Genomic DNA, 27,459 nt, shown 5'->3' on the forward strand with positions numbered 1-27,459 from the left:
GACCAGCGGCTTGGGGCTACAGCTCCGCGGCTTCCAATTCCCCCCGGAAGCGGGGAGATTTGGTAGGACCCTACTACGGGAGGGGGTCCCTTTTGCTGCCACCCCCATTCACCGTCCCCGGCCGGGCACGCCGCCCTTCTCCTCCCCTGCCCCCCGGGGCGGGCTCCCCACCGCTCGCCTCCCGCCGCAGCGAGGAGAGGGACGGGGAGCGCATCCCCGAGCGCCGCGTCCCTGTCCCCTCCCGTCCCACCTCCCGCCCAACTTTCCGCGCTTCCCTCCCGCCGCCCGCCCCGCGGCGGCCTCGGCCGGGGGCGCATCCCCGCGGGCTGGCGGAGCCGCACCGGGATACGGGCTTCGCGGCGGGGGAGGAAGGCGAAGCCGGGCGGAGCAGCCCCGGGGCGGCACAAAGGCGCCGGCGCTGCGGCCGCGCGTCCAGCCGAGAACGAGCCGCTCTCCTGGGCGCCGCCGGGGAGTCTCGCAGCGCCTTTTAGCGCGGCTCTCGGTAGAATTGATATGTTGGAGCAGCGGCGGGATCAGTGCGCGCACACACACACACACACCTTACAAGTTTGACTAGCAATAACATCGCTGCACACTAGGAGGGGAGGAGAGTCAGCTCCCTGTAACAGGGAACAAACTCCACCAGTGCACAAAAGCGGCGCGTTTCCTCGCTGGTGAAAACCGTCCCTTCATAAAAAGAAAGGGGGGGCGGGAGGCGGGCGGGAGAGAGGGGAAGCAAAAGCAAGTTACCAAGAGCTAGAACTTGCGCTGCAACAATCCTCCACTCTTCCTCTTCTCCTCAGGACTCCGGGAGCAGGGATATTCCCTCCTCCCCCCCACCCCCCTGCCTGCTCTCCCCCCTCCCAGTTGGCGCTAACCCAGACTGTGGTCAGCCGCCTTTATTATTACTTCATTGAGACAGAGAAATCCTCTAAGGCTTGCATTTTGGGTGGAGGGTGGGGGGTGGAGGGACGAGAAGGAGGAGGGAAAAAAGGCAACATTTGCTGCTCATCATTTTCACTGCACCGCTAAAGTAATTGCGCCCCCCTCTCTCCTCCCTGTCCCTCCTCAGCTTGGATTTTTCTCTTATATCTACAGCTCCCGTGGTAATTAGACATACCTTTTTTTTCCCAGTGTAGCTCTTATATTCCACCTCTTCCCACCCCCCCAAATTTTCACGCGTTGCATGTTTGCAATTTGGTGAAATTCCGCCCCCCCACCCCCAGCTCCCCCCAAACTGCTCTCCATCTCAGCCCGGCAGCTCACATCAAAGCGCCCTTCTTCACTCACAGTGGCCGCCACTCACTAATGGGATTGCAGTGTGCCTGGCTCTGCTGCTGCAGCCGCCGGAGGGAGAGTCGCTGCTGCTGCACCTCTTCGCCGAGACTCGCCGGGTGCTGAGCCGCGGGGATGATCAGGATCTTCCCGGATTTCAGCGTGCAGGTGACGGCGGCGGCGGCCGGCGGGGCGGCCGGGGGGGTGCCGGCGGCGCCGGGCATGGGGCGAGCCGGCGCCGCGGCCAACGGCAACCCGCAAAACGTCCAGGGCATCACCTCCTACCAACAACGGTGAGCACCGACCGGGAGAGGGGTGTGCGGCTCGCTCTTCCTCAGGCTCCCTCACTTGCTTTTTCTTTGTGCTTTTGTGTTTCTTTGTTTTCCTTCTGCTTCTTCTTCTTTTATTTTTTAATCATCTCTCTTTGCTGTTTGTTGGGGGGGGGAGCTTGCTTGGATGGGAGGGTTTTTGTTTTTCTTTACCTTTATTTTAAAATACAGCATCTTTTAAAATGCACTGAGAAGTAAACACAATATCCTAGTTTTGTCTTGGATGAGCTGGAAAGCAACAATAGAGAAAAAAAAAAAAAAAAAAAGAGGAAAAAAAAAAAAAGCGAGTCCCCGGCAGCTTAGCTTGGCTGCTGCAAAGTTTGGGATCCCGTCCGCTCATCCTTTCTAAAGAGAAATTTCTCAATGTCAATGCCTTGTGCAAATCCCAGTGTGTGGCAGCCAGGGGGATAATTGATCACGGTATGCTGATTGATAATTTGCTTTCAACCAAGAAAGAGAACAATTTTCACTTGGGGTTGCACACTTGCAATTCCACATTGTAGTTTAACAGTGTTACCATGTCACCTGTTACTACAGGGAAATATAGCACGAAACCCTAAGTATACTCAGCACTGTTATTTTTTCATCTTAAATGCATTCTAATGCAAATGCGGGAAATTCACAGAGAGCGCCTTTAGGAAGCAAAGCGTAGAAAGTTGGCAGTAAGTCATAATGAAGTTTAAAGCCCTTCCCCATTCCCCTTAACAATTCATCGATATGTGCTGATACTAACATGAAGCTTAATTAATTATTTGACATTTCTTTGTGTTTCTATGAGGCAAAACCTGAAGTTTGAACCTGTTAGTTTTATCTATCATAAGCTTATAACCGAAGCCAAATACTCAAAAGTAGATCACAACAGCTAAATGTAGGCTGAAATCGGAACAAAACGTTTACGTTTCTCTAAATGAAATAAAAATGGCACTGTCCCAAGTATCTTGCTTTCCTCTATTGCATTATATTAAATATTGAGAAAAATGGGGGTATAATCTCAATTCTCCAAACTAAACATCTCTATGATGTAAGAAAAAAAAAAAACCATACGAAGTTTCAGCATAGTATTTCAAACTTGATTGGTTTAGGAGCCAGATTTAGATAATCAACCATTGCCTGGTTTGTTGTTCGGCAACTTTGAGTTGCTTTGTATAGTTCTGGAAAACATATGAGGTATTTTCCATTTGAAGCCCATGACAGAAAATGTTTGGTGATAACTTTTGTAGCTTTTCTTAAATGAAAAAGTAATAGAAAGCTGTTACTCCTGAAATAATCCCTGATGATGCCTAAGCACTTTCTTAGCTAAGAAACATTTGAAACTTAAGCACGAGTCAGTCTTGTATTGCTCAAGCAAACACACCAATCTTTCATATTATATATATATATAAAGCTTCAATGTAAGAAATATAAATAATGAATTAAAGTTTATTTCTTTTCATGGTTTCTGTATTATTTTTTCACTTATAAAATATTTAAATTATAACGGAAACAGACGGACACTTTAACGAGAAGTACAGGCAGCAATCACAATAGTTTAGTCTGTGAAGTAGGGAAGTCAAGGGTCAGAAATGTCAGATTGGCTTTTAAACAAATGAGAGAGACCTCTGGAGACTAACAGAAATATAGAAACAAGGCAGTATGCAATTACTTAGTGCTTCGCGTTTAATAATTTGATTATGTCGGTCTGTAATCAGGTAAAAGTTATAAAAGCAATACTTCTCTGACAAACTACTAACACCTCTAATCCAAGTGGCGCTTAGCAGACACCCAGGTCCTTTGAGTAACAGGAATTCAGACAGGTCTTGACGTCTCCCACCTAAACCTAACAAGGGGAAACATTTTTACACTTCTTTCAGATTTTGACTATATAGTATCGACAAAAGAGAGCACTTTACGTCGAACCATTATTCTTCATGCTTTCTGGAAACGCTGAAACTATAGCACACTGATACCTTCTTATGCTATTGCAAAAGCCGAGGTGACACCTGTTAACATCCCCCCACCCCCCCACCTTTTCGAAGGCGAGGAGAGAGATTTCCCGGCGGCAGGGGCTTTCTAGGACATCCCCCTCCAGTTCTTCGCCTCCACCTGCCCCCGGCCGGCCCCGGCAGCCCCGGGCACGGCCGCCGCGGGTCCCGAGGCCCGGAGGCCGCTGTCCTGCCGACGGCTGCTTGTAAGCGGGACGGGCGGTGCCCCCCCCACCCCCGCCGTCCTTCCCCGGGGCTCCGCGCAAAGTTACGCCGGCGCGGTTGCCTCCTGCGGGAAGAAATCCCCCGGTGCGCAGACGACGCCCTGCAGCCAAACTTCCAGGTGCTTAGCTAACTTCTTCCCCACCGGCTCACACGCACGCTCATCTTCCCCCTCCACCCCCACCCCCCAACTTTTGGAGTTGTCGCGGAAATGTTTCTCGCCAATAAATCCGTCTCCGACTTTCGGGGCTTTCTGCTTTCCCCAAGGAAGAGCGCTGGATTTTCTCCGGGATCAGGATCAGGCCCGGGAATCTGTACTTCCAAGGCAGCAGCAGCAGAGCAGCCACAAAGTTACCTTGGAGATGGAAAGCTTTTAGCGAAGGATTTCTCCTTTAAAAGCTTTCAGCGCTCGGGTGTTCCCCACGTCCGGGAAGGAACAATTAAGGGAGCGGTTTATTTCGCCCGCTCCTTTATTTCACGATTAGTTTCATAAGGTCCAATAAAACAGCGTGAAACGCTTCCCTCTCTCCCGAGAAAGCGGGTTATCGCTCCCCGCTATCGTTTCCAGCCTCACGCCCCGCGGACTCTCGGGACGCGCGCGCCCTTTCCCGCAGGGGGGCGGGGGGCGCGCGGGGTCACCCGCGTCCCGCGTCGTCCCCGCGGGCGGCCGCCGGGGTCCCCGGCGCGGGGCTCCGCGGGGCCTGGGTTGCCCGCAGCCCCCGGCCGGCGGCCCCTCGCCCGTGGGAGCCCGCGGGAGACGCGCCGCCGGCCCCGCCGCGCGCACCCGCTCGCCCCCGCGCCGGCGGGGCTGCGGAGAGCGAGTCCCTGCCTCCGCCAGCCCCTCTCTCCTGCCGGAGCCCAGACTCCAGAGGAGGAAAGTGTGCGAAACTGCAACTGAGTGGCGTTGTTGCGCCGGCAGCGGAGCCTCCGTCCCTCGCACGCAGAGCGGGAAGCGGAGCTGGGGAAGCAGCTGGAAAATGCCCAGAAATACTTTCACAGCGGTCAAGCCCGGAGATCCCTGACTCCCCTCCTCCCCGCCCCCGCCCCGCTGGCCCCATGGCCCGGCACCCCGCGTAGCCCGGCCCGCGGCCACGGGGGTGCGAGGGAGCGCGTGTGCGTTTGTGTGCGTGTGCTCCGTGTGCGCGCGTGTGTGTGTGTGTGCGTGTGTGCGTGTGTGTGTGTGTGTGTGTGTGTGTGCCTGTGCCGCACCTGCCGGGCGATGCCGGCGGCCGGGCTGCCCGCCGGGGCTGCGCCACGGCTCGCTCTCCCCGCCGCCGCCGCCGGCCGCCGCCGCCTGCGCTGGGCATGTCTCTGGGGCCGGCGGGGCCCCGGCTCCCTCCGCTCCTCGGCTTATGGACGGCGACAGCGGCAGCAGCAGCGCTAGCCAGCGAGCGAGCAACCTGCGCCAGGACCGCGCGGAGGAGCGGGAGCCCGCGATGCTTTGGCCTCAGTACTTTTCCTTAGCCTGCCTGGCTGACCGGGGCCATCGCCGCCGCCGCCGCTGCTGCTGCTAGACACACAACACACACGAACATCAGGAGGGGGAAAAGTAAGGGAGAGAGGAGGAAAAAAAAAAAAAAAAAAAAAAAAACCAGGAAGATGGCGCCCACCAAGCCAAGCTTTCAGCAGGATCCTTCCAGGCGAGAACGGTAACACTTTCTCTTTATTGAACCTGCAGCAGCAGCAGCCGCGGCAGCGCCGGGCCGGGCCGGGGCTGCTCCGCGCCGGGTGGGGGCCCCGCCGCCGGCGCCCGCTGCTCGCACAGCCGGGAGTTTCCTCCTCGTGCGCCGCCAGCCGCACACACACCCGGCACACGCGCGCACGCACACACACACGCACCCCCCACACCCACCCCCGCGAGCCGCGCGGCACCGGCCCCGCGCCGCAACTGCACCGCCGCGGCTTTGCCGGTGCTCGGCGGGGCGAGTGTGTGTGTGTGTGTGCGTGTGTGTGTACGCGGGAGCTCCCCCCGGGCAGCCGCCGCCGCTCGGCAGGCCCGGGCGGAGGGGCTGGCCCCGCCAGTGCGGTTCAAGTGCGGCTAGGCCGGAGGGGAGGGGGGGGGCTCGCCGCCGGCTGCGCCCCCGGGGCTGCCCGGCCCGGCCCCGCCGCGGGTGCCGGCGCCCCCCGGGGTGGGCAGAGCGGAGCCCGGGCGGGCGGGGGGCGGCGCGCGGGGCCCGGGGGGAGGCGGGGGCCGGGGGGAGGCGGCGCGCTGCCCCCCGTTCGCTTCCCGGCCCGCCGGCTGCCCCGACCGCCTCTGTTGGGGGAGAGCGCTCGCTGTTCAGCTGCTCTGCTGGTGACACGAATTGCCCGTAGCGGATTTGTTCTAGTAAAGTGAATCTTTCTAGAAGTAACGGGTAGTACGAGTTCATTTGATGTTACTTTGTGGTTCTTACCAAAGTATTCAAAGCTCTGTCGCGACGCTGCGATGACACGTGTGCCCAGAAGTAGACCAGCCAGAGGGTCTGGGGTGGGCTTCACCCCCCCCCAACCCCCCCACCTTCAGTGTTAGGAGTGAACTTGAGGGTAAAGGGTGAGGAAGATTCCTGGTTAGTTGCAAAAATGGAAATTAACATTTAGACGCCTTGTAAAATTAGATGGATCGTGCTACTCGGTTTGTATATTTCACAGCACAAGTAAGTCTGAAAAATATTTAAAGAAAAATGAAGTCTAGGGAATCAGGTTCATTTTAATCTTAATTTAAAACTTGTATTTTTTAGTATGATCAGCATTTCTGGTACAACTTCTAAACCCCACAGATTTTATCTAAATAGCTGTGTCATTTCTCCTAAGGAAGCAGACTGCCGGTATCAGAAAACCATACATTTCATATCCCCACTGAAGTGTTATTGCGGCTGTCTTAGATGCATTAGTATTAACTGTTGCGCTTTGACAAGGCTGTATTGATATGCAGCAGAATTGGAGGTGCGTGTAATGGGAAAACAGTGCATCCTCAGAAGTCAATGACTTAACTTACAGATTTTCATCTGCAACTATACGTATATTTTTTAAATCTCCATTTCAGTGGCTGCAAAGGTGTTGCATCTGTGTTAATAACTCTTGTAGCAGAAGGCTTTTCTCCTGCAGAGTTCTTTGTTGGAAAGAGAATTTGTATCAATAAGTCCAGTCCTCCCCCCCGCACCGCACAGTTCTGCTGTCTTCTTTCTGAGAATGGTACTATATTAGTACTAAGTGTATTTGCCGGGATAGCTTCAGTAATCTCTTCAGCAGAAGCATATTTGTGTGCCATTTTGGGAATTTCTGAGAGATAGGAATCTTGAAGATAGAATTAATTTCTAGGGGAAACTTCATAGCCTGTGCATGAGTGCTTTCTTTATCACCTGTCTCCATTTGGCATTCGGAGAAGGTAAATCAAAGTGCGCGATTTGTTATTCTGCTCCACTTGAGAGCTGAACTAAATAACACTTGGTCTGAAATTCTGATTGAAGTTGTAGGAGGATATACTGTATTTAATTTAATGCCCTTTAATAGCATCTTCTTGTTCAGCTCTGATGCTGTCATTTTAAAGGTTGGATCGGAGTAGTTTTTCCCTGTAGGGAGTGGGAGGAGTAATCATTTCAGGGGAAAAAAAGTGGTCTAAATTCCTAGGACCCTAATAGCCACAAACTCGGCCTAGTGTCCGAGGAGTTGGTTTTTGCCTTAAGCGTTCACTTTGTTATCACTCTTTACAATGCTCTCGACAGTTTAAGTATAAATATTATATGTAGAAGTTGATGACATATTTTTGTAGCAGAAATAACAGCAATCTGTTTGTTCTTTTAAAACAAAAAGTTTTGGAGAAGATTGATTAGTGCTTTAATAAACAGGCACTTGTACATTTTATTGAAAGTTATGTGATGTGCTCCTAAAGTCTTGCATGTAAGTGTTTATTTAAGCTGTCTTTGTACACATCCTTTCAGCTGTGTGCGCCAACCTATTTGAAATACAGGCGCGTATCAGTTACTTAAGGGGTTTTGCGGTCTCTATTCTTGGTTACTACTTCAGTAAACTAGTTCTCAAGATGAAGAATCCTACAAGTGAACTTTGTGTACATTATCTGTTTAGCCTTCACTTCCACAGTATTTAGGCAGATTGTGTTATTTTTTTCAGGCAGGGGGTTAGTGTTTACAAAACAAATGTAAAAGTCATCTCTGATGCAAACAGGCACCTGAACTGTTTTGATTTTTTTTTTTCCTATCAAGGTTTTTGAAAGAATGTTTGAAAAGTTACATACTAAACAGTTGCTTGACTTTCTTTTAAGCTATGAGTGTTAGCAAATTTTACAGTTATGGTAGCAGGTTAGGGTTTTCCAATTGTGCAGATATATAGCCAAGAAAATTAAATAGACAGAAATGCCATGCATATGCTATGCCATCATTGATTTGTAAAGCATAACATAACACCAGAGTGCTATTGGTTTAAAGTGAAAGAGAAAAAACCCTTTACTTTGGCATTTCTTTCTAGAGCATGAGCTTAAACATAGCAGTGATAAATGATGATATGCATTGTCTAACACTTGCTTTTATATAAATAGCTCCAGAAGATTGCTTAAATGATAATCGAAAATATGAAATAGGGTGGCCTTCATATCACAAGGCCAAGGGTCTACAAATGGAAAAACTGAAATAATGAAATATTTCCAAGGCAACAGACTGTCAACAAGAACAGTAATGCATGGGCATATCATAGAGCTACCAGAGAGGATATTAGATCTTATAGCTCTAGAGCGAGGAGTTATAATGACCTTTATTAAATAGAGCCCTCCCACATTACAACAATCTTTCTGATTTCTGATTTATGGATTAGCAGTCATACTGCTCTTCATAATTTGAAACATTCTCCCACCATATTTGATTTGCTGCATTTTTCTCCACTGGAATCATACATTATTTAGAGCTTGCATGAGAGTATTGATCAACAAAAATTATATTACATATTTTCAGTAACTAATGGGATTCTGAATAACAAGGTTTTTGTCTGCAGCACTGTTTCTACATTCTTTAAAGCACAACTTTTTGTTTTTTTCTTACAAATTATAACCAGTTAGCTTGTTTTGTACCCATTTAGTAGCACTATATTCTAATGTTATGTTATAAATAAGTTATAAATAATGAGAGAATTATGTTAACAGATTAACCCAGCACCCAGAACCACAGGTATTTTTAAGACAATATCAGGATGTATTGTCAACATCCGTCTCCTTTTATTAGTGTCTCAGCTGTATTTCGAAGGCTAATATATTGGCAGTTTCAAATGACATTTGTTTGAAACTTGGCACACAAGTTGCCAGTGCAGATGGGAATTCTACTGCGAGAGTGATGTAAAACAGTTGTTGAAAATTGACATTCCAGGCATTAGTTTCATCAGCGTCCTTCCTAAAAGGTACAATTAGTTTAAATAAATATTTGTTTAATAAAACAATCTTTATAACAATACCCTCTTTATTGGGAAGTGTATTCTAAGATATGAATTTTGAACAACTGATACTGAACATGAAAAGTAGCTGTTATGATTTTATTAACATTTTGGGGTTGATCTGCTGGTTTGAGATCTGTAAGATGAAGCCGTTTTACAGAATTGGCATATTTAATTTGATATCAGTTAAGTAAGTGTTTTTTAGAGTTTAGTGTTGAGACCATCTCCTGAAATCTAATCTCATGTGAGTAAGCTTTACATTCAGTCAGTCCATCAGATTGATTTTATATTATTCTCAGTAGTACCTCTTGCAGGTGTAAAAGCCCCTCACGTGGGATGAAATTTCAGCATTAGTCACGTTTCAAAATGAAACAAGTGAACTTGGTCTGCAGGATGTCAGCCTTGAAATTTGTTTTCATACTTTAAATGGAAGATATTTTTAACATACATAATTGAGAATTTGCATTTTCACCCCAGTTATTTGTTTGTTTGTTTGGTTTGTCTGTCTTCATCTTCCCCCCCCACCCCCAGCCAAAGAAGCTACCAAATATTTATGGCCATGAAACAAAATGTTTTGAAAATTTATTTAATAATAATTGTATTTTTTCAGAAAAGGCAATTTCATTCTCTGTAATATTTACGAGACTACTGCATGTTATCTCTAACATACAAAGACCCATTAGTGTGAATGAGATGTGTGACTTTTTGTTTAACAGGAGTTTGCATAAAAAGGATAATTTGTAATAATATTACATTTTTCTGCACAAGATGTACCATAGTAAGAATAAGATGGTTGCTGCCATGTCTTATATGACTGGAGCATTGTTCTGTGACTAGCTCGAGCAGTAGTTTTGCAATACACAAAGTTCTAGTCAAATGAATAGGAGCGTTGTGCCGCTGATTTGAACAGGACTTTGAGTAGCAAAATATTAATTATTTTTGTATGCTATGTTAGTGTATTACACAGGTCAAAGAAGGTACAGTAAGGATAGGATAGTATTTGTGTCTGTAATTTGGCAGAACCGGACCCTGTCCTTGGGGGAATAGTCATTTTAGGTTGTACCTTTATCTTTAAAAAAGTCTCAAATGAAATTATGCATAGAATTAAAGCATACTACAGAGAATCACAAGCAAGGATAAAAGTATTTTTACCACATAATTCAATAGATGTGGATTTGTTCTCAGTGAGATTACAATGACAAACTTTAATGTACTTAGTGGAAGGAGGAGTGAACTTAGCATCTGCGTATTATTATAAAACATGAAAGTCTCGAGATTCTCAAGTTAAAAAGGAGCAGCCCTCAAGGAGATTCTGGTCTCAGCCTGCTGCAGCTCGATACTGAGAATTATGCCAGCCCTTGTCCTGCACTCTGCGTGCAGGTGAGAGTGGGGCACATTAAAGAGCAGGTGATATGTAAGCAAGAATTTGAAATGGTTTACCAAAGGCAGAATTTTGAAGGTTTGTTACAAGCTGTTTTCCCAGCGTTTCTTAGGTGTTGCATTTTGGACTTTAACTCTTTGGTCATATCTTGTCATTTGCCTGTTCTAGGGAGCTTGTCACTAATGCCATAAAATGTTAGAAGACTTTAATATTAATACTGAGATTTCTGTAGATATGTTTCTTTATAGAGCTTAGTATACTTTGAAAGGTCTGTGAACACTGTTCTCCATGTTTTGCTGATGAGATAGTTACACACAAAACATTTCTGAGAACTAGCAGAAGTGGCAGAAGATGTCAATGTTAGTACTAGGAATAAAATTCTAGTCCCCATTTTGGCTGCACATGCAAAGATTACACTGCCTTTATTGGAAGGATTTACATTTCTTTTACGGGCAAAAACCTCCACTGAAATAATGTGCTTTCAGAGAATGGCTTGATTGCAACTTAAAATTAGCTGTTGGTGTGATATATAATAGAAGTTCAACACTTAGATTAAATAATTTAAGTGGAAAAGTACTGTTCCATTACCTGCAGGCATCTTAGGTTTACATATGTATATAGTGAACTTACGGGATATAGTCTGAGTAATAGTATGTATGTAATGTACAGTAATGTCCCTGGGACTTGGATTTTCTGGGGACTTGGATTTTCTCGGGAGCCTATTGGATTTAGGCATCCAACACATACTGCCCTTCAGTGAAATATGGGCACCTAAATCCTATAAGCCCCTTTTAAAATACTTGCCTGGAAATTTTGTGTCCAACAGGAATTTAGAACAGGCTTCATTACACATTACATTGGTTTAAACTGAATTTTATTGAGTAATTAATACATTTTCAACAGTAATTTTGGATTAAATCCCAGAGCATTTTAGTTTTGCTTGAATTTGGGTGCAGAACTGATAAATTTACATTATTGTTAAAGGGCCGTTTTTTTCCCCCTCTTGTTTATGCTTCATGTTTGAAAGTCATGTGCTAATTCACATTTACAACCAGTTTGCTCACAGCCTAGGCTTGTAGGAGTTTGGTGGCTCATTGTCCTTCCAAAGCTGTAATTAATTTAGCAATAGTGTAACATACCAAATTTTAGAAGAATGCTTATTAGAATGCTGTTTTTTCTTAGAAATGATGGGAGGCAGAATTTGTTACTTTGTTGGAAAAAAATTTAAGTGGGCAGTCTTCATAGGTCAAGGTTGAGGTCAATAGAAAGAACTGAATCTGTACAGTGCTGACAGCAGGATTAAAAAAGGAAAAAAAGTCTTAAAAAAGAGAATAGCTGCCAGTGGTACTTATCCTTCAACCTTCACAGCTGCAAAAAAAGTAGCTGATTTAATTTGTCTGACGGAAGTTAGATATAAGATTGGCATTCTTGCTTTACCTTTGCATAAATTACTAACAGCATGGACAAGAGTTTCTCAAAAACCCCTTGCATTATAAAAAACCAAATCTATTTTCTCTTGGTAAGTAACAAATAGAAGATGAACATAAAAAGAGAAACAAACATTTTGGACTTATTTATTTATTAATTCTTTCAGATTTGCTGTTCAGTTTTACAACAAAACTTGCATTTCTTGTGGAAAATCAAAACTACAGTAATTTTTTTTTCAACGGCTGAATGAGCTAGATAAATGGTACTCAAGTAGCAGTGTTTGAAGGATCCAAGTAGTTTACTAAAGTATCTTAATTAATTGGATGTTCACTTTAATAGTGAGGTTTCCTGTGTGTAGGCAGTGCTCTGTAACAGGAACATATATTTGATATGTAAATGATATATATGATTCAGAAGGCCTATTTTTATTCAGGATCTCTTTTTTTCCTAAACAGCTGTTTTGGATTAACAAACAAAAAGAAATAAATGGAGGTGGCGGAAAATACAAACTTCAGATGAGAAGCATGATAGAAAAGAGACAGCAGATTCCAGATCTTTCAAACATATATGCTGTTATTTTTATTAGTCACTCTACTTACACTCAAATTTCAAAACTAATAGGTGCTGTCTTCCCTTTTATTCCTTTGTTCGCAGGAAGAAAAAATGCTTCTTTACAGCATTGTGATTTGGAAACTGTAATTCCATGCTCTTTAAGGCCAGTTTTTCAAATATTGTTCGTGTGTTACTTCTCAAGACCAGAACAGGAAACTGCAGGATGTAGTAAGCACTCCAAATCTCCTCTTCTTCTCCAAAAAATTTTTAACATAATGGATGTGTGCATCTTCAATTAACATCCAGTATTTAGATTCTGGATTTAGGAACCCTTTCAGAGTGGTGATTTTTTTTTTTTTTTTTTTTTTTTTTACTGTTTCTTAATGATTTTTGTGAAACTATTGCAAAAAAGTATCTAAGCCCTATTCATGACTTATTTTTATCTTTTATTTGTTCAGTTCAAATAGGAACAAAACCCCATATGTTCTAGGGAAAAAGTGCCTTTTAACTGATAGAGAATGGCAGAATACTCCACCTGAAAAGCAAAATCAGTATTTTTCTATATTATTCTGCTTGTTACTAATTGTGAGGAAAACTTTAAGCTTATATACATGTATACTGTGAAGTGTAGCTATATGTTGTGTATTATATAGACACAGTATATGTATTTGCTTGAAAGGAAATAATCTTATTGATTGTCCTCAGCAAGCTATAAATGTCTTACTTCAGATAAAGTTAAATGTAAATGCATGCACTGGAATGGTGATTTTTTTTTCTCTAATTCTGTGAGGGAAAAGTAGGCTCATCCTTTTTTTTGCACATTTTTATTGTTCTGTGTAAATGTAATTTGTTAATCCTGTGAAATTTGTCATAGATAAATTTGCTTGGATTATCTTGTCACCACCGTATCTGCATTCTTTTGTTCATTGCTTATTCATAATTTAACAGTCTGGCAGTGAGCCTTTTTGGGATGCTCACAAAAGATATATGACCTCTACCAGCTGCTACTATAACCTGCAGAATGCACAGCAAGACATTAGAAACGTGAGGATTCCTCTACTGATTAAAGTGCTCTTCATTTAAACAGTCTGTTCATAAGAATCTCGGGAATCTTTGTGGATAGCAGTTTTGATTTTTCTTTTCTCACAAAATTTGTTCTAACATTTTTTTGTCCCCGAGTGGGGAAGCTAGCATTGAATCTTAAGATGGTGGTGCTTTGCTTTCAGATGGACTAATGGAAATTAAATCCCTCATTATATATGCATATGTATACATAAGTGTGCATGTACACATTTGCATATATCTCTACCTATGCACACACACACACACATATATATATATATATTTGTGTACATATATGTATTCCCTGTAGTTTTACAGTGGGGGAAATCAGTGCCCATGTGTTATTTTAAAACTAACTCTTCTATTGGGATATATTTCAGCACGTAGTGTTATCTAGTGCTGATTTACAGAAGAGTTGTCTGATTTAACCCTGCTTTAGCCCCAGCATCGAACAGATTGTATTGTGTAAATACTTGATATTATACAGTACACAAAAGACATTAAATAGAATGTTACTTGAAGTGTAACAACATCTTAGATTTTCATTATTCTCCCAACTCAGTTTAGCATATAATTTTTTCCCCTTTTTACTTTTTTTTTTTTCCTTATCTGCAGATCAGCTTGTGAGTAATGGCTAGTTTTTACCTCCCCTTTGTGCTGGCACGTGATTATAGTTCAAAATAATTCATTGCTAATCCATGCAGTATTGGTTCATCTCCATCACTCTGTTTTGTGATTAGAGCCTCAGGCCTGTAAGAACATCTTTCTGCTCAGTTTTCTATCCTGATTTTCTTTGACTGCGACCCATATTTTTAATAGCTCTGTCATTACTGTTCATCTACCAATCCTTTTGCAGTTTTCAAAAATGTATCAATTACAATAAATTAATATTTAGGTGGGGTTATTTTTGAAGGTTTTATAAAGAAGATTTGTTTTTCCCTGCAATAAGTGTATAGGGCTTGGTTCATCTCAGCCGTTGATGGAAATCTGACTCGAGTTTCTCATTTTTCCTTAGCAGTCTTTATTTCCTGTGTACTTATTTACATTAGATGCCTCAAGAAGTCCAGGGCCTTAAAAAGAAAAACTGTCTTTTTGAAACAGACTATGGTAGAATAGTAATTACAGTCTTGCCTTTTTTAACACAACATTTCAAGTAGAGCTATAATATAAAGCTGACAGAGCAACTTTTAAAATATATAGTGCCTGATCCTAATTCACACTGGTTGAAGTCACTGTTTATTGGGTCAGATATGAACTGATAGAACGTTAGAGCTGGGCTTATGTGATATAATGATATTGTACCTTGATCAGATTTAAATTTAATATTTCCAGATTATGAAGCAAATCCATCATTTTATTTCACACCAAATAATGCTAGTTTTATGAGAAGGTCATCTAAAAGATTTTTCAGGACTTTGTTTCAGCATTGAGTAGTCCTGTGTTCCTTTCAATAATTACTTTCATCTCATTGTAGCCGTGTGTTTGAAAGTGTAGGTCAATAAGGATGATCGCATTCAGAATTTCATGATCTGTGTAGTGGAACAAATTGAAAGCAAAGCCTGTATCAATCACTGTGAAGGGAGGGTTAATTGTTACTGCTTCTCAAGCCTCTGGACAGATAAACCAGTAATGAAATACTTATTGCTCTGATATGTGAATGGTTAAGGATGAAACAATGGAAACAGAAGCAGTCTTCAAAGATAACAAAAAAAAAACAAAGAAAGAAAGAAAGAATAATCTAGACTAAAGTAAGATACTGTATATACTCTGTATTAACATTTTAAAAGTAATTTTTTTTTCTTCTAATAGTGCCTTCTAGTAATGATGTAAGCCAGCAGAATGTATTAGGTTTCTAAAGTGAATATAAAACATGAATTTAAAAAGCTTTTATTATGCAAACAATTTAAAATGGTTTGCATGAAGTCTGGACCTTAGGTAAAAGTAACATTTCTTGTATTAAGTGCTTTCTTTTCTTCTCTTTGTTTTTCATTTGTGGTACTGTGAAGTGTTTTGGTTTTTTTTTCCTCAACAAGCACAGCTGTATTTACTAAATCGAGTATGTTTTGTTTTCTTGTGAAGTCATTTTAAAGCATTTTTGTCTACTGCCAACCAGGACCCTAACATACTGTTTAAAGATAGAAACAGCAAAATAAATATGAGTGCAAAACCAAATTATGATATTACAGTAAACATTTAACTATTTCTAGAATGGGAAGTGAACATTTTAAACATCTGTTAGTTACTTATATGTTAAAATATATGCAAAAATATTTAGCCAAATTGAAGTCTTAGGCCCATGACAATCATCTCAACACAGTGGGTAGTTCTGAAAATTAATGAGAATGATAATACTGTAAAGACTGTTCCAGAGTTTGCCCAAATTCATTATCTAAGACTCTTGTTAAGAACATCTCAAAGAATTTTAACCGGGAAAATATATTAATGGTTGAAAAGCATTTTTCAAAACGATGATTTATAAAAGTATAATGGAATTATATATGCAAGAACTATAGTTAGAAACACAAATAACACAGGAGCAGCACATTATGAAGGAATATTTTCCAACAGCTAGAGGACTTGGCTTTGATTTGTCCATAGGTGTCAAGCTTTCCTTGTTGATATATATTTTGGGATGAAGGAAATGAAAAAGTGAAGCCAACTTACAAAAAATACATTTTTTACTTTTGTTAGCTACTTAATAAGGTCTATAGCTGCTTAAAAACTAAGTAAATAATTAATGATCTTAGAACTGGTGTAAACATCTTTTAGACAATCAAAAAGCACTTTTAGGAGGAAGGGTGATGAGACACATCTTTAGATTTCTCTTCAGAATGTTAAGAATTTCCTGTTGCCTGTTTCCTGATGGGATTCATGCAGCTGTGTATCATATGGAATGAAAGAGGAACCAAGTGCCTGACTTTGTTTTATGCAAGTCCTTTATTAAAGAAAATGTATGTGTTGATTTTACCTATTTTTTTAACAGATTGCCGATATGAATGCTATACACAAAATTATCCAAGTGGGACCTAATTATAATTAATTTATCTATTTTCTAAGGGACAGGAAATTTTAATAACTAAAGTATATTAGTTAAGTCCTTTTTTCTGTCTTTTTTTTTTATACATGCAACTAAGATTTCTATGTCATTCTCATTTGTATTTTCAGAAGTCGTTGATACATAGAAGCATGTGTATGTGCAATGCAGCTTCTTAACATCATATAGCCTAATGCTATGAAAGCAGAAGCAAACAGAAATCCAGAGTGCATTAGAGTGACGGGCAGTAGTACTTAAGGGCATGTTAAAAGGCAGAGCAGAAAAATATATGACTAAGTGGGATGAGCCCATTGGATTGCTTCTGAGACTGTCAATCCATACAGACTTCTAAATCATTATGCGAATTGCACTTTATATCTTAAGTTTTGATCCTCTCAGCCTGTCAATCAGCTGTGAAAACAGTTGGCCATGTCCCTGTTTTATTTTTTCTCTATGACTTTTGGTCGAATATCATTTTTCTACTGTCTCTGGATACTTTATCACTTCTTCAGTGCATCATTTGGAGGATCTTTCTCATTCACTACCCAACTTTGTGGGGGAGTTTTGCAGTGTGTTGTCTCTCAGCTGCCCTCTTTTTCCCCCACCTCATTCTACTCTTCCTCTTTGCATAATCTAATGTGGAAACACAACTCAAGCAGATGATTCATAGGCTCATGGTATTTCTATCTCAACGAATGTATAGTCTTGCTTCTCTGTTATCTCCTGCTAGTCTAGCTTAGACACCTTAGTAAGAACAGATCTCCTAGAGTTCTTTCCAAGCCCTCTATCTCCTTTTCAGGATATCACTGCTATATTGCCTGTTAGGACAGGTCCGTAATATGACAGGCTCACCGATACAGACCTCTGTCTCATAGCTTAGCAATTAAAAAGTTGAGGTTTTATTTGGAAAGATAAAAAAACCAAAACAAAACAGAAAACACAAACATTTATATAATTATGCCCATCCACAAATCCAAAGTGTATTCAGTCTGCATACTGTGTGTACTTCTGTTATCATAATTTAAAAAAAATCTTGTGGTTTCAGAGAAGGCCAGGAAGACTGAGATATATGGAAAGAATTTTGTCAGAGGAAAAGTTAAATAAAGTACTTCAACTTGAGAAAGAGGTGACTGAGAGAAATCGGCTATAACATCATGCAAGGCCTCAAGGAGGCAATCAGGGAACAATTAATCATTAACTCTAATATTATGGGAACAAGGAAACATGCTGTGTAATTCTCAGGAAACAGTTTTAAAACATTTAACAGAAGTTGTTGGGTTTTTTTTTAGTTGTTTTGGAGGGTCTTTTGTGTGTTCCCTCTCTTCCCCCCTACATAAGGTACAATTGAATAGTGGAATTCCTTGCCAAAGGCTGTTTTAGAGGTCAAAATATGAACAGGTTCAAAACTTGATCAGGCACTTAATGTGACGGTGATGATACAACTCAGCTGCTGTAAGTTTTTACACAGCTGAATGCTGGATGCTGACATGGGATCTCATGGAAAGGAACACTCTTTCCATCCTATATGTTTTTTACTGACCTAGTATAACAGTTGTGTTTTGTTCTTAAATTCTTTACATTCAGACTACATCTGAGTCTTCCAGGCTTTTTGTGCTTAACATCCCTGCTGTATGTGTTTTCCTGCCTGTTTTTCAGTTAAATGGTCATCCTCACTACCATTGAGGATTATTCTTTCTCTAGTCATATCTGTCCTGAAACCTCTTACAAAGATAATTTTCGGATTGACAGACTGTCAGTGACCCTGACTTCTTGTATCCTGACTGGCCTTCCTTCTCTGGTGCATGAAGTATTATTAACTTGCCCTAAGTTCAAAACCTGCTTCACTTATCTGTCTCTTACTGTTTCTCTGTCAAGGTTTTCCCTCAATTTGTATGGCCAGCCCTGTCAGTTGTTTACTTTATTTGTAAACAGACATTTGTTTGGTAACTTAGGCTCAAACTAGTACTCCTTTGTAATCTCACCTTTTGAGTTCATCTCAGTTCCTTATTTGAAATGCCTACAAAAGCATGACACCACCATGCTACTTCTAACAAGATATCACTTCTTGTGATGCAGTTGCTTTATTGCTCCTAAATAGTTTCCTGTCTCTTATCTGATACTTGCACTATAAAATTTTGAGAGCTAGAGACAAAGTTTTTGTCCTTTGTAATTTTGTTACCTGGTGGATGTGTTAGTACTGTGGTTACTGCTGCTAATGTGAATATTTTTGTCAATAAAATGTATTTAATGCATTATCAATCTTTACTTCTCTGTTTGCTTGGTTGATCTGGGATACTGTATGCCTGTAAGTGTCTTTTAATTGGATTGGGGGGTGAAAAGTTTTTATGAATTTCGGATATGGGGCAAACTAATGGCTGAGAAATCCACTGAATGTTACTGAGTACGTATCTGTCTGAGGAAGTGCCTGCCCTGAAAATGGAGTCTGTGGGTGCATATCATATATGCTGTCACTGTTTTTACATTGTTTCTTGTAGCTGCTTGTGGGGATTGTTGGAAACAGAATAGAGGGAACACTGATCTGACCCATTATCATAGAATCATAGAATCATAGAATAACCAGGTTGGAAGAGACCCACCGGATCATCGAGTCCAACGTATATCTCTTCATACACTATTGTGTAGGATGTTTCTGGAAGCAGCAGCAAGTCTCTTTGGTGATTCTCTCTCTTAGAAAACTGCTGGAGGAAAATGGCCTCAGCTAAGTAGCTTTGTCTAGTATTAATTTTGAGCACATTTCATGAGTGGATATGAGATGTGTCATAGCTTAATTACACCGCTCCATTATGTATTTTTGTCTCATTTTGATATGACTAAGAAAGACCTTACTGGGATTGTTTGGACAAAGCACTATACTATATGATGCCTTGAAAAAAAGAGTCGTCTCTGCTTTGAAGAGTTGATAATTTTAATTGCTGTTTATTTTTCTTTTGTGGAAAGGTTTTTCTGTAGAATAGTAGTTAATTTTACACTCATATTTGAAATTTTTTTACCATCAAGCAAAGTGCATATTAAACAGGCTGAATTCAGTAAAATTAAATGCTTGGATATTATTTTGCTTGATGAAACCCCAATGGCATAAAATTAATTACAATGACTTGAACATTGCAATGAACATATGAACATCAATGTGTATTATAATTTTGAACTGGGACGCAATCTGTTTTATATATGCTAACAGTAAACAAAACCAATGAGTAGTAATATGGATGTTATTTTAAAGGGCATATAGTCAAAGGACATATTGATAGCTTTGGTCAAAGGTATCAGTCCCCATGTAGCTCCTGTATTTGTGTCATTTTTGGAGAAAGAACTGGTTCATGATTATTTTCATAAATATGTAAGTTTGCATGCTAGCAGATAGAGGTTATCATGTGTCTAAATTTAATTAATTATGTACATGAGTATTTGACGTCACATTTTGCTGTTATATGAGTGTGGACTTGGCATTATTAGAAAGTCTACAGATTTACTGAGGTAGCAGCAGGTATACAGTTCGCACTTTGTTAATTTCCTTTAAGTTGAGACATAACAATTCCTCTTATGTTGGTTTGTTTAAGGAAGGGGAGGGGAAAAATAAATTAGTTGTATAATGCTGTTCATCAGAAGGTTGATATCCATAGCTGATTGTATAATGCAGATTTGATAAGCAGATCTTGAATCAGAAGGAGATATTCGGGAAATTCCAGGAGGGGAAATTGAAACTTTTGTCTTTGATTCTTGTCCTACAATTGTACATCTCCGCAAAGGGTCTGGCTCCATCTTCTTTGTAGTGTTCCACTAGGTAGCTATAGGCAGAAATAAGAGCTCTGTTTCACCTGTTGTTCTTATAGCTGAACAAACCCAATTCTCTCACCATCTCCGGTTGCATTATGTACGGTCCTCTGTGTGTCTTGGTGGCTTTCTGCAGTGCTTTGCTTTGGTATGTCCTTGTATTTTTTGTCCTGGAGAGCTCCAAACTGGACTCAGTACTCCTGATGCAATCTCATAAGTGTTGGAAAGTGAGAAACTCTTGCTGCTTGCAGTCTAGTTAATAAAGCTCACTATGCAATTGGCCTTCTTTGCTGCTAGGCTGCACACTGATAAGGTCCACCACAGTCCAGAAATCTGAGGTTTCTTGTCAAGTAGGCCACCTCTAAAATTATAGAGCCTTCCAACGGGAATCACTGATTTTATAGATGTTACTGGAATATAGTCACTTTGAATGTGAGCTTCGCAACAAAAATGTTAAGGATGGGTCAGTAACAGCAGTAATTTAGGGTGTCTGAACAAATTCTGGTTAAAGAATGCACCACAGCAGATGGTGATCAGGTTTCTACAATGAGTGTAATGGATAGAAATTCACCTTCAATGATACAGCGGGAGTCAAAATCTATGACAGAAAGATTGAATCAGGTTCTTTTAAAATGTTTGGGCTCATGAGAGATGCAAAGATTATGGCTGTAGCACAGTCCAGTTATTTTCTAGAGGGAAGAATCCCTTTAGAAGTTACTAATCAGGGGGCTTGTTTTACAGCCAAAGTGATGCAAAACTATTCTCAGAACTGTGGAATTCTGTTTGTTCCACTTGACATTGCGGACAGGATTAATCAGAAATGGAAGCATGCTACAGACATTAGCATCAGTGGTTCAGGCTGAAGTAAGTGCATTTTTTTGTAGTTGCTCATAAGATGTGCCTTGAGCATCAATACATCTCTTGCCACTTGAGATTTTTTTTATAGTTGCTACATGTATATCCCTAGGTATTCTGGAAGAAACCAAGGTAGTCAGTGTTATATTGTAGATGACAGGTAATTTGACGTAAGTGAAAATTTGTCAGAGGTCCACTGACACTGGATCTTGATAAAAGAGATGCTCGTAAGAGACGGTTAACAGTAGGAATAATAGTTTTACTTCCTTAAGAAATGAGTACATGGGAAAACTGCAAATAACTTCTAAAAACTTGTGAAAGTTGCAGCTAGTGACATTTGAGTTAGCTGTGTCTCTAAGAGATATGCAATGATCTAAGAATGGAAAAAAATAGAATTAAATATTAAAATTTCCCTTCATGGTGCAGGAATGTTTTATATCTTAGCAGTATAGAAATGCACAAAATAAAGTGGAGTAGATGAATGATTTTTAACAACTGCTTCTGGACGTTAAAGAAAAGAACTCCTGTGAATATCTAGTACTTCAAAGCCTAGTTTTTCAGCCAGCATTGCAGCTTATCTTGATGCCTATTGTTGATCTGGAAACAGTATTATTACTGGAAAAGAAACCAAAGAATCACGGAGTGCCAAGTTGGAAGGGATCTCAGAGATCATCTGGTCCAACCTTTTAGGTAATATATAGTTTTAATTCGATGGCCTAGAACCCTGTCAAGCTGGAAATCTTTGTTCTGTGGGAGCAGCAAGCTGCTGAAGAAATGCTTACTGCTCAAATGGGCAGCATAGAGTATCAAACACTATTTATGAGGGGAGCATTTTGCTCTCAAAGTGGATCATAAAGGATTACACTGGCTGCAGAACATGAAAGACCACTACTCATATACTTAGGCTGTGTTTTACTTTGCAGTCATATGATTTCACTTTTCAGCATAAAACATGTTGTAACACCAGCTGCACGTCTAGTGCTTTTTTCTGTCCTTACAGTTAAAGCACTGTGCTTGTGTGTGGGAGGGTGGAGGGCTGAGAAGAAATAAATTCTCAGGGCAAGCTGACCTTGGTGAATAAGGAATGTCTTTATGAAGGAGAGACACTCTTTACTAAGGGACTGGACTTCTTCATTTGTAGAGCAGAGGATCCCAAATGGAATCCCTGAGGTAAAGAGTTAGTTTCCTCTAAGTAGAAGTATTACGAAGTATTACAGAATTGTTGTCTGAAGTGACACAGCTTTTTCCTTAAGGAACAGATCAGAGGTACTGAATATTTATTCCTATAATGTGGTGGCTGGATTGGGGGTGGAAAGGGAAGGTCTTTTGGTCTGTAGAAGGGAAAAAGAGAATGTTAGTCGTTGGGGGTAGCATTTTGTCTGGAAATCCTTTTAGCCTCTGCATGTATGTGGGCTATATGTATGTATCCTAGGCTGTATGTGGTGTGGACACTTTGTTTCTCCTCTTGATACCATGAGTTAAATGTAACAAATGTATGACAAAGGGGAATCTGGCAGTAGGTGACAAGATGGGGCACATTAAGTGACTCTTGTGGGGGTCTACTTACTGTTTACCTTGTTCTTAAGGAATGCCAGATATAGGCAAGGACAAGGTTGTAGGTCAGTTGAATGATTCAGTGCACTTGATTGCTGTCCAGATATTGGATTCTTTAAGCTATCATCGTATTAATGAAGGTTAAGACAAGAGGCAAGATCAAACTTACTACGTTTTAACACAAAAATATTCATTAGTAAAAAAAATGGAAACTGGGATTTTTAAAGTACTGCCTGTTTCTTCATAAGAGCAGTTGGGCAGAAGAAGATAGGGATGGCTGACCAGGAGTTGCTCTAAGAAGCAGAAGCAGGACTTGGGCACTCATTGATGTCCACCAGTTTGCGGTTTATAGGTGATAGTTTTCACTTGGGAAGGTAAAATGTATTCTTATCAAAAGCTGTATTAAGCAACTTTAGAAAGAAAAGAAAATTGGTGTGCTTTTGTACTTTTTACGATTTCATGCTTTTCATGACCAACTATGTAGGTACCTCTCCTAACAGGTATTTTTAATTTATTTCCTTAGTCAATTATCAGTGATGATGAAGTCAATGGCAATATTCCCATGACCACAACAGGATCAGTTTTTATCCTTCTTTCAGTGATAAACTTGGAGACATTGGACAGAGGAGGCAGGCTTAATTTAATAGTAATGATAATCATCATCATCAGACATGCTGGCGGTTGTTGATCCTTGCACTTCTGATTGGAAACTAGGAGATGGTAGCTTCAGGCAATGGCATGGATCTCATTAAACTGAGACCTTCTTTAACAAAATAGTTTTTTTAAAAAAAATATTGGTACAGATTTAGAGAACACTGAAACTGCTTTATAATATTTGAAATATGTGGAAGCTATCAAGCTGCTGGAAACTTTCTTCAAGAAACAATAAATTCATCATTAAAATGGCACTGCACAAACCACTGAATAAAGTGCTAATAAGATATTATAAAGTGTGCCTTGTAATAATACCTGAGATATACCTCTCTTAATGAGGTTGTTTTAAGATCAAATATTGACAGATAATATTTTTAACAGTGTTTGAAAATATGTCAAGCTTGAAATGTATTGCCCCTGGAGAGCTCTTAAAAACTTTTTTCTTTTTCTAGCAAACACTTTGTTAGTATAAAGTAATGGATTCTGAGAGATGGAATTTGAGTATTTAATCAAGAGAAAATCTCATTTTTGCATAGGGACAGTAGCTTTAAAACCAAAGAATTTTGAATGCTTAAAATTGAGATTTTTATCTGGTGTGATTCAGCAAAAAAAAAAAGTCACTATACATTTCACCACATCAGATTGCTTAAGATAGTGTTATCAGCTGCTTTGCTGACACATGTAAGATGTTAATTGATTTTATTTATTTGAGTTCTTATTGACTATGGATCATTATTCATCTATGGAGATAGCAAAACAATTAATCAAGAAAATGTGGTGCTGAAATAACACAGAGCTAACTTCTGGTAAAGTAATAGCCACTTGTGTAGAATTGAGCTGCAAAAGTAGGGATAAAAAGATAAAATTACCACTTTTGATCAAATAGAATAGATAAAAAAATAGTTCACTGGCTGCCTTTTTACAAAATAAAGATGATGAAATTTATGAAGCAAACTGAAGTTCCAAGCTTAAGAAAACATATGTAATCAAATCCTGTCAATTTTTTTTTGTTTTGTCAATTTTTTTTTGTTTAGTGTGAAGTTTTTCATGTCTCAAAAAACTTGCATCTCAGGTATGTGTTTTCACATATTTAGGTTTTCTGGTTAAGACTAAATAAGTTATGATGGATAAGTAAATAGATATGTTAGACGTACTAAAGACACATATACAAGTAAAGGCATACTTGTGTAACAGATCCAGCCATTTACAGAGGCAAAGAAAAGTAGTAGTAAGTCCATTGTGAATAATTCTCTTCCCAGGAAGCAAAAAGTCTCTCTCAGAGGGTCTGACTCTCAGAATGGGGAAGAGCAATGTGGCAGAATGTGCTATAATGGAGTTGTTAGTACTGATTTTTCTCATTGGAAGCATGTTCATTACTGCTGTAGTGCTGAATTTACTACTGTACGACGTAAAATAATTTGGCAGGTGTGTTTTATATAGCTAAATTAATATAAATCAGACCTAAATGTTTTCTTGAGAACTTAGATGTGCAGCAGGAATATACTAAAACTTTTTAAAGCTTTCAATGGACAATAGTTTAAAGATGAAAAAAAGAAACTTCAGGACGGCTAGTAATGGGCAGCATTTTGCTTGTGCAGAAATAAATAGATTGCTGCTGTTAGGCTGGTTAATTTATCTGAACTGATTAAAAGGGTGGAAATAATTAAATAGATTAAACAAAAAGAAAGGTTAATATTATAACAATTAGCCTGGAAATTGAAATTAACTCCTGGAATATTTTAATTTCTCATCTGTAATAGTACCTCAAAAAATCTAATGGCAGTTCTAAAGTAAATGAGGTCAAATTTTCATAGTGTCAGAGAAGGAGTTTATATATATTCAGAAAAATAATTGGAGTAGCATTAGGGAAGGCCAGCTTGTCAGACATACTGAAAATTCTTATAAACCAAGGAGTTTGAGGAAAAATCTGTGCGACTCAACTAATTTTGTGCATAGATCAAAATTCAGGCCTATCCAGAGTGTTTTGATTTGATCCACTGATATTAAAATGTTGAAGAGAGCAGCAGTATCTGGTGTTCTTCCATTTAAAGTGGATTCAATTGTAACAACAATGTCAAAATGATTGAAATTTGCATTTTCCAAGCTTTAGGATCGTACTGGGAATATCAGTGTGGATTAGTAGTGAGTTCTCTTTTCTCTGATTGAAAGTACTCAGAAAAAAAAGTTGTAAACCGTGAGTAATTTTTTGCTATTAGTTATGTCCAAACAATTCCAGTGGTGTTAATGAAGTTGTGAAGTGTAATTGAAAACAGAAATCAGCCCTCTGCTATTGAACTTTAATATATATTCTGAAAATGTTTTCTAGGAAAAACAAATTAGTTTGACCAATAATTCAAGAAAAAGATGGGATTTGCTTAGCTTTAGGTTACAGTCCTGATGGGGTGAATACTTGTCTCAAAGTTTTGTGATTATTTGATTAATAGGCTGGTGTTGATTTTCATTTTTTCAGTGAGATACCCCCAAGAAGAAGTAAACTTGAAAAATAATGATTAATTGTAGCTTATAATTAAACACATAGAAATTAAAAGAGACTAGTATTGATATTTTATTTTATTTTAATGCTAGACTCCTGGGAGACAAGATTAATTGAAAGGAGAAAGAGAAGCAAACCCTTAAGGCTGGATAATGTATTGCTTTCAATTTCACTTGCTTGTATAAACAAAGCAGAAGCGAAAGTTGCCCAGTAAATTGAAACTTGGCTTTGCAGATAAGTTTAAGTAAAAATCTTCAGTAAGTCCTAGTAAATTATATTAAAATTTATAAGTTAAGAGAAATGCTACTTTAAAGCAAACAAATAAACAATGTTCTCTATTGAACAATTATTTGAAGTTTTGGGGGTAATATTTTTAAAACAGCCAGAGTGTTCAGGACCTTAAGTTTCATTTTCAGATGTGATTTATGTACACAAACTTTAATCTCATTGAAAAGGATGTAGGTGCTTAAGGGCCTATTTTGAAAAATGGGACTTTGGTTTCCAAATCATGCTCTGAGCCAACTGAGATGTTCTGTCCTGCCAGCTCTTACGGTTAGGCAGCAGTGGCTTTCTGGCAGAAGCACCTGGCAATAATTGTGAAGGGTATTCCCCCACTGTGTTCAGGCCATGCCATGATTGCTTTAAATACCTCAGATTAATGTACACCAGAAAAGGGAGAAAGAATCCCTGACAAGCAGTTTAGTATAAATGGAGCTTTATGAAACTATACTTAAGATTATTGAAGAGGTGGCTTTTCGTTTGCCATGACAGAAGAAAATCATGGTTCTATGATTCTTCCATGACAGAGGTGCAGTATTTCCATATTTGTGCATTCCTAATTGAATTTTACTTCGTAGTGTCTCTTGGAGCATCATTGCTGACCAATTCAGTTCCACTTCAAAGCTCATGGAAGTCAATCAATGTAAAGACTCAGCAATGAGTCTTTCCAGAAGTGATTTTAGATCAGACTCAGTCTAGCTTTCTTAGAATCGCTACTTCAGTGGTAGTTTTGATATGTTTAATGTCATTATCTAGGCTAGAAGAGTAATAAAATCATTGCATTGATTTTTGTTTGATAAATTGTCAAGGTAGTCACCACACTTACTAGATAAAGCCTGTGAAATGAGAGACTTTACTTCACAGAAATCAAGAGTAATTTCTGAAGGTTAGGACAGCAAGGTTCTTCTCATGTAATAGTCATAAGAAAAACTATAAAAAGTGGACTGTCAGATAGGCTGACGAGTATTTTTGTAGGCATTTCCAAAACTTAATCTTTCTGTGTTGCATGTTGTGCATTATCTTCAAATGTGACGAGAGTTTGGATAGATTTTGAAAAATTATGAACTCAGATGACTTAATAGTTTTGTGTTTTGTCACAATTGAGCCCCATCCCAGTTTGATTGGCAGCTAAACACAAACAGTTGTGGAACCCAATTCCTTCCCCCTGCCCAGGG

General features: G+C 40.1%; 1 protein-coding gene across 4 annotated transcripts in view; it reads left to right on the plus strand.

Moving 5' to 3' along the window:
• Positions 1-1,313: 1,313 nt before the first annotated feature.
• NPAS3 (neuronal PAS domain protein 3) overlaps positions 1,314-27,459 on the plus strand; it is a 617,745-nt gene continuing 591,599 nt past the window's right edge. For 2 of the 4 annotated variants that reach the window (XM_069858441.1, XM_069858442.1), the window contains exon 1: positions 4,944-5,436. In XM_069858441.1, coding sequence (XP_069714542.1) covers positions 5,387-5,436 — 50 coding nt within the window. In that variant the 5' untranslated portion in view covers positions 4,944-5,386. Of the gene's footprint in view, positions 1,569-4,943; positions 5,437-27,459 lie in introns of those variants that run through there. The other 2 variants (XM_069858438.1, XM_069858439.1) reach the window with 2 other exon arrangements.

The sequence above is a fragment of the Phaenicophaeus curvirostris genome, chromosome 5, assembly GCF_032191515.1.
Source record: "Phaenicophaeus curvirostris isolate KB17595 chromosome 5, BPBGC_Pcur_1.0, whole genome shotgun sequence".
NCBI lineage: Eukaryota > Metazoa > Chordata > Aves > Cuculiformes > Cuculidae > Phaenicophaeus > Phaenicophaeus curvirostris.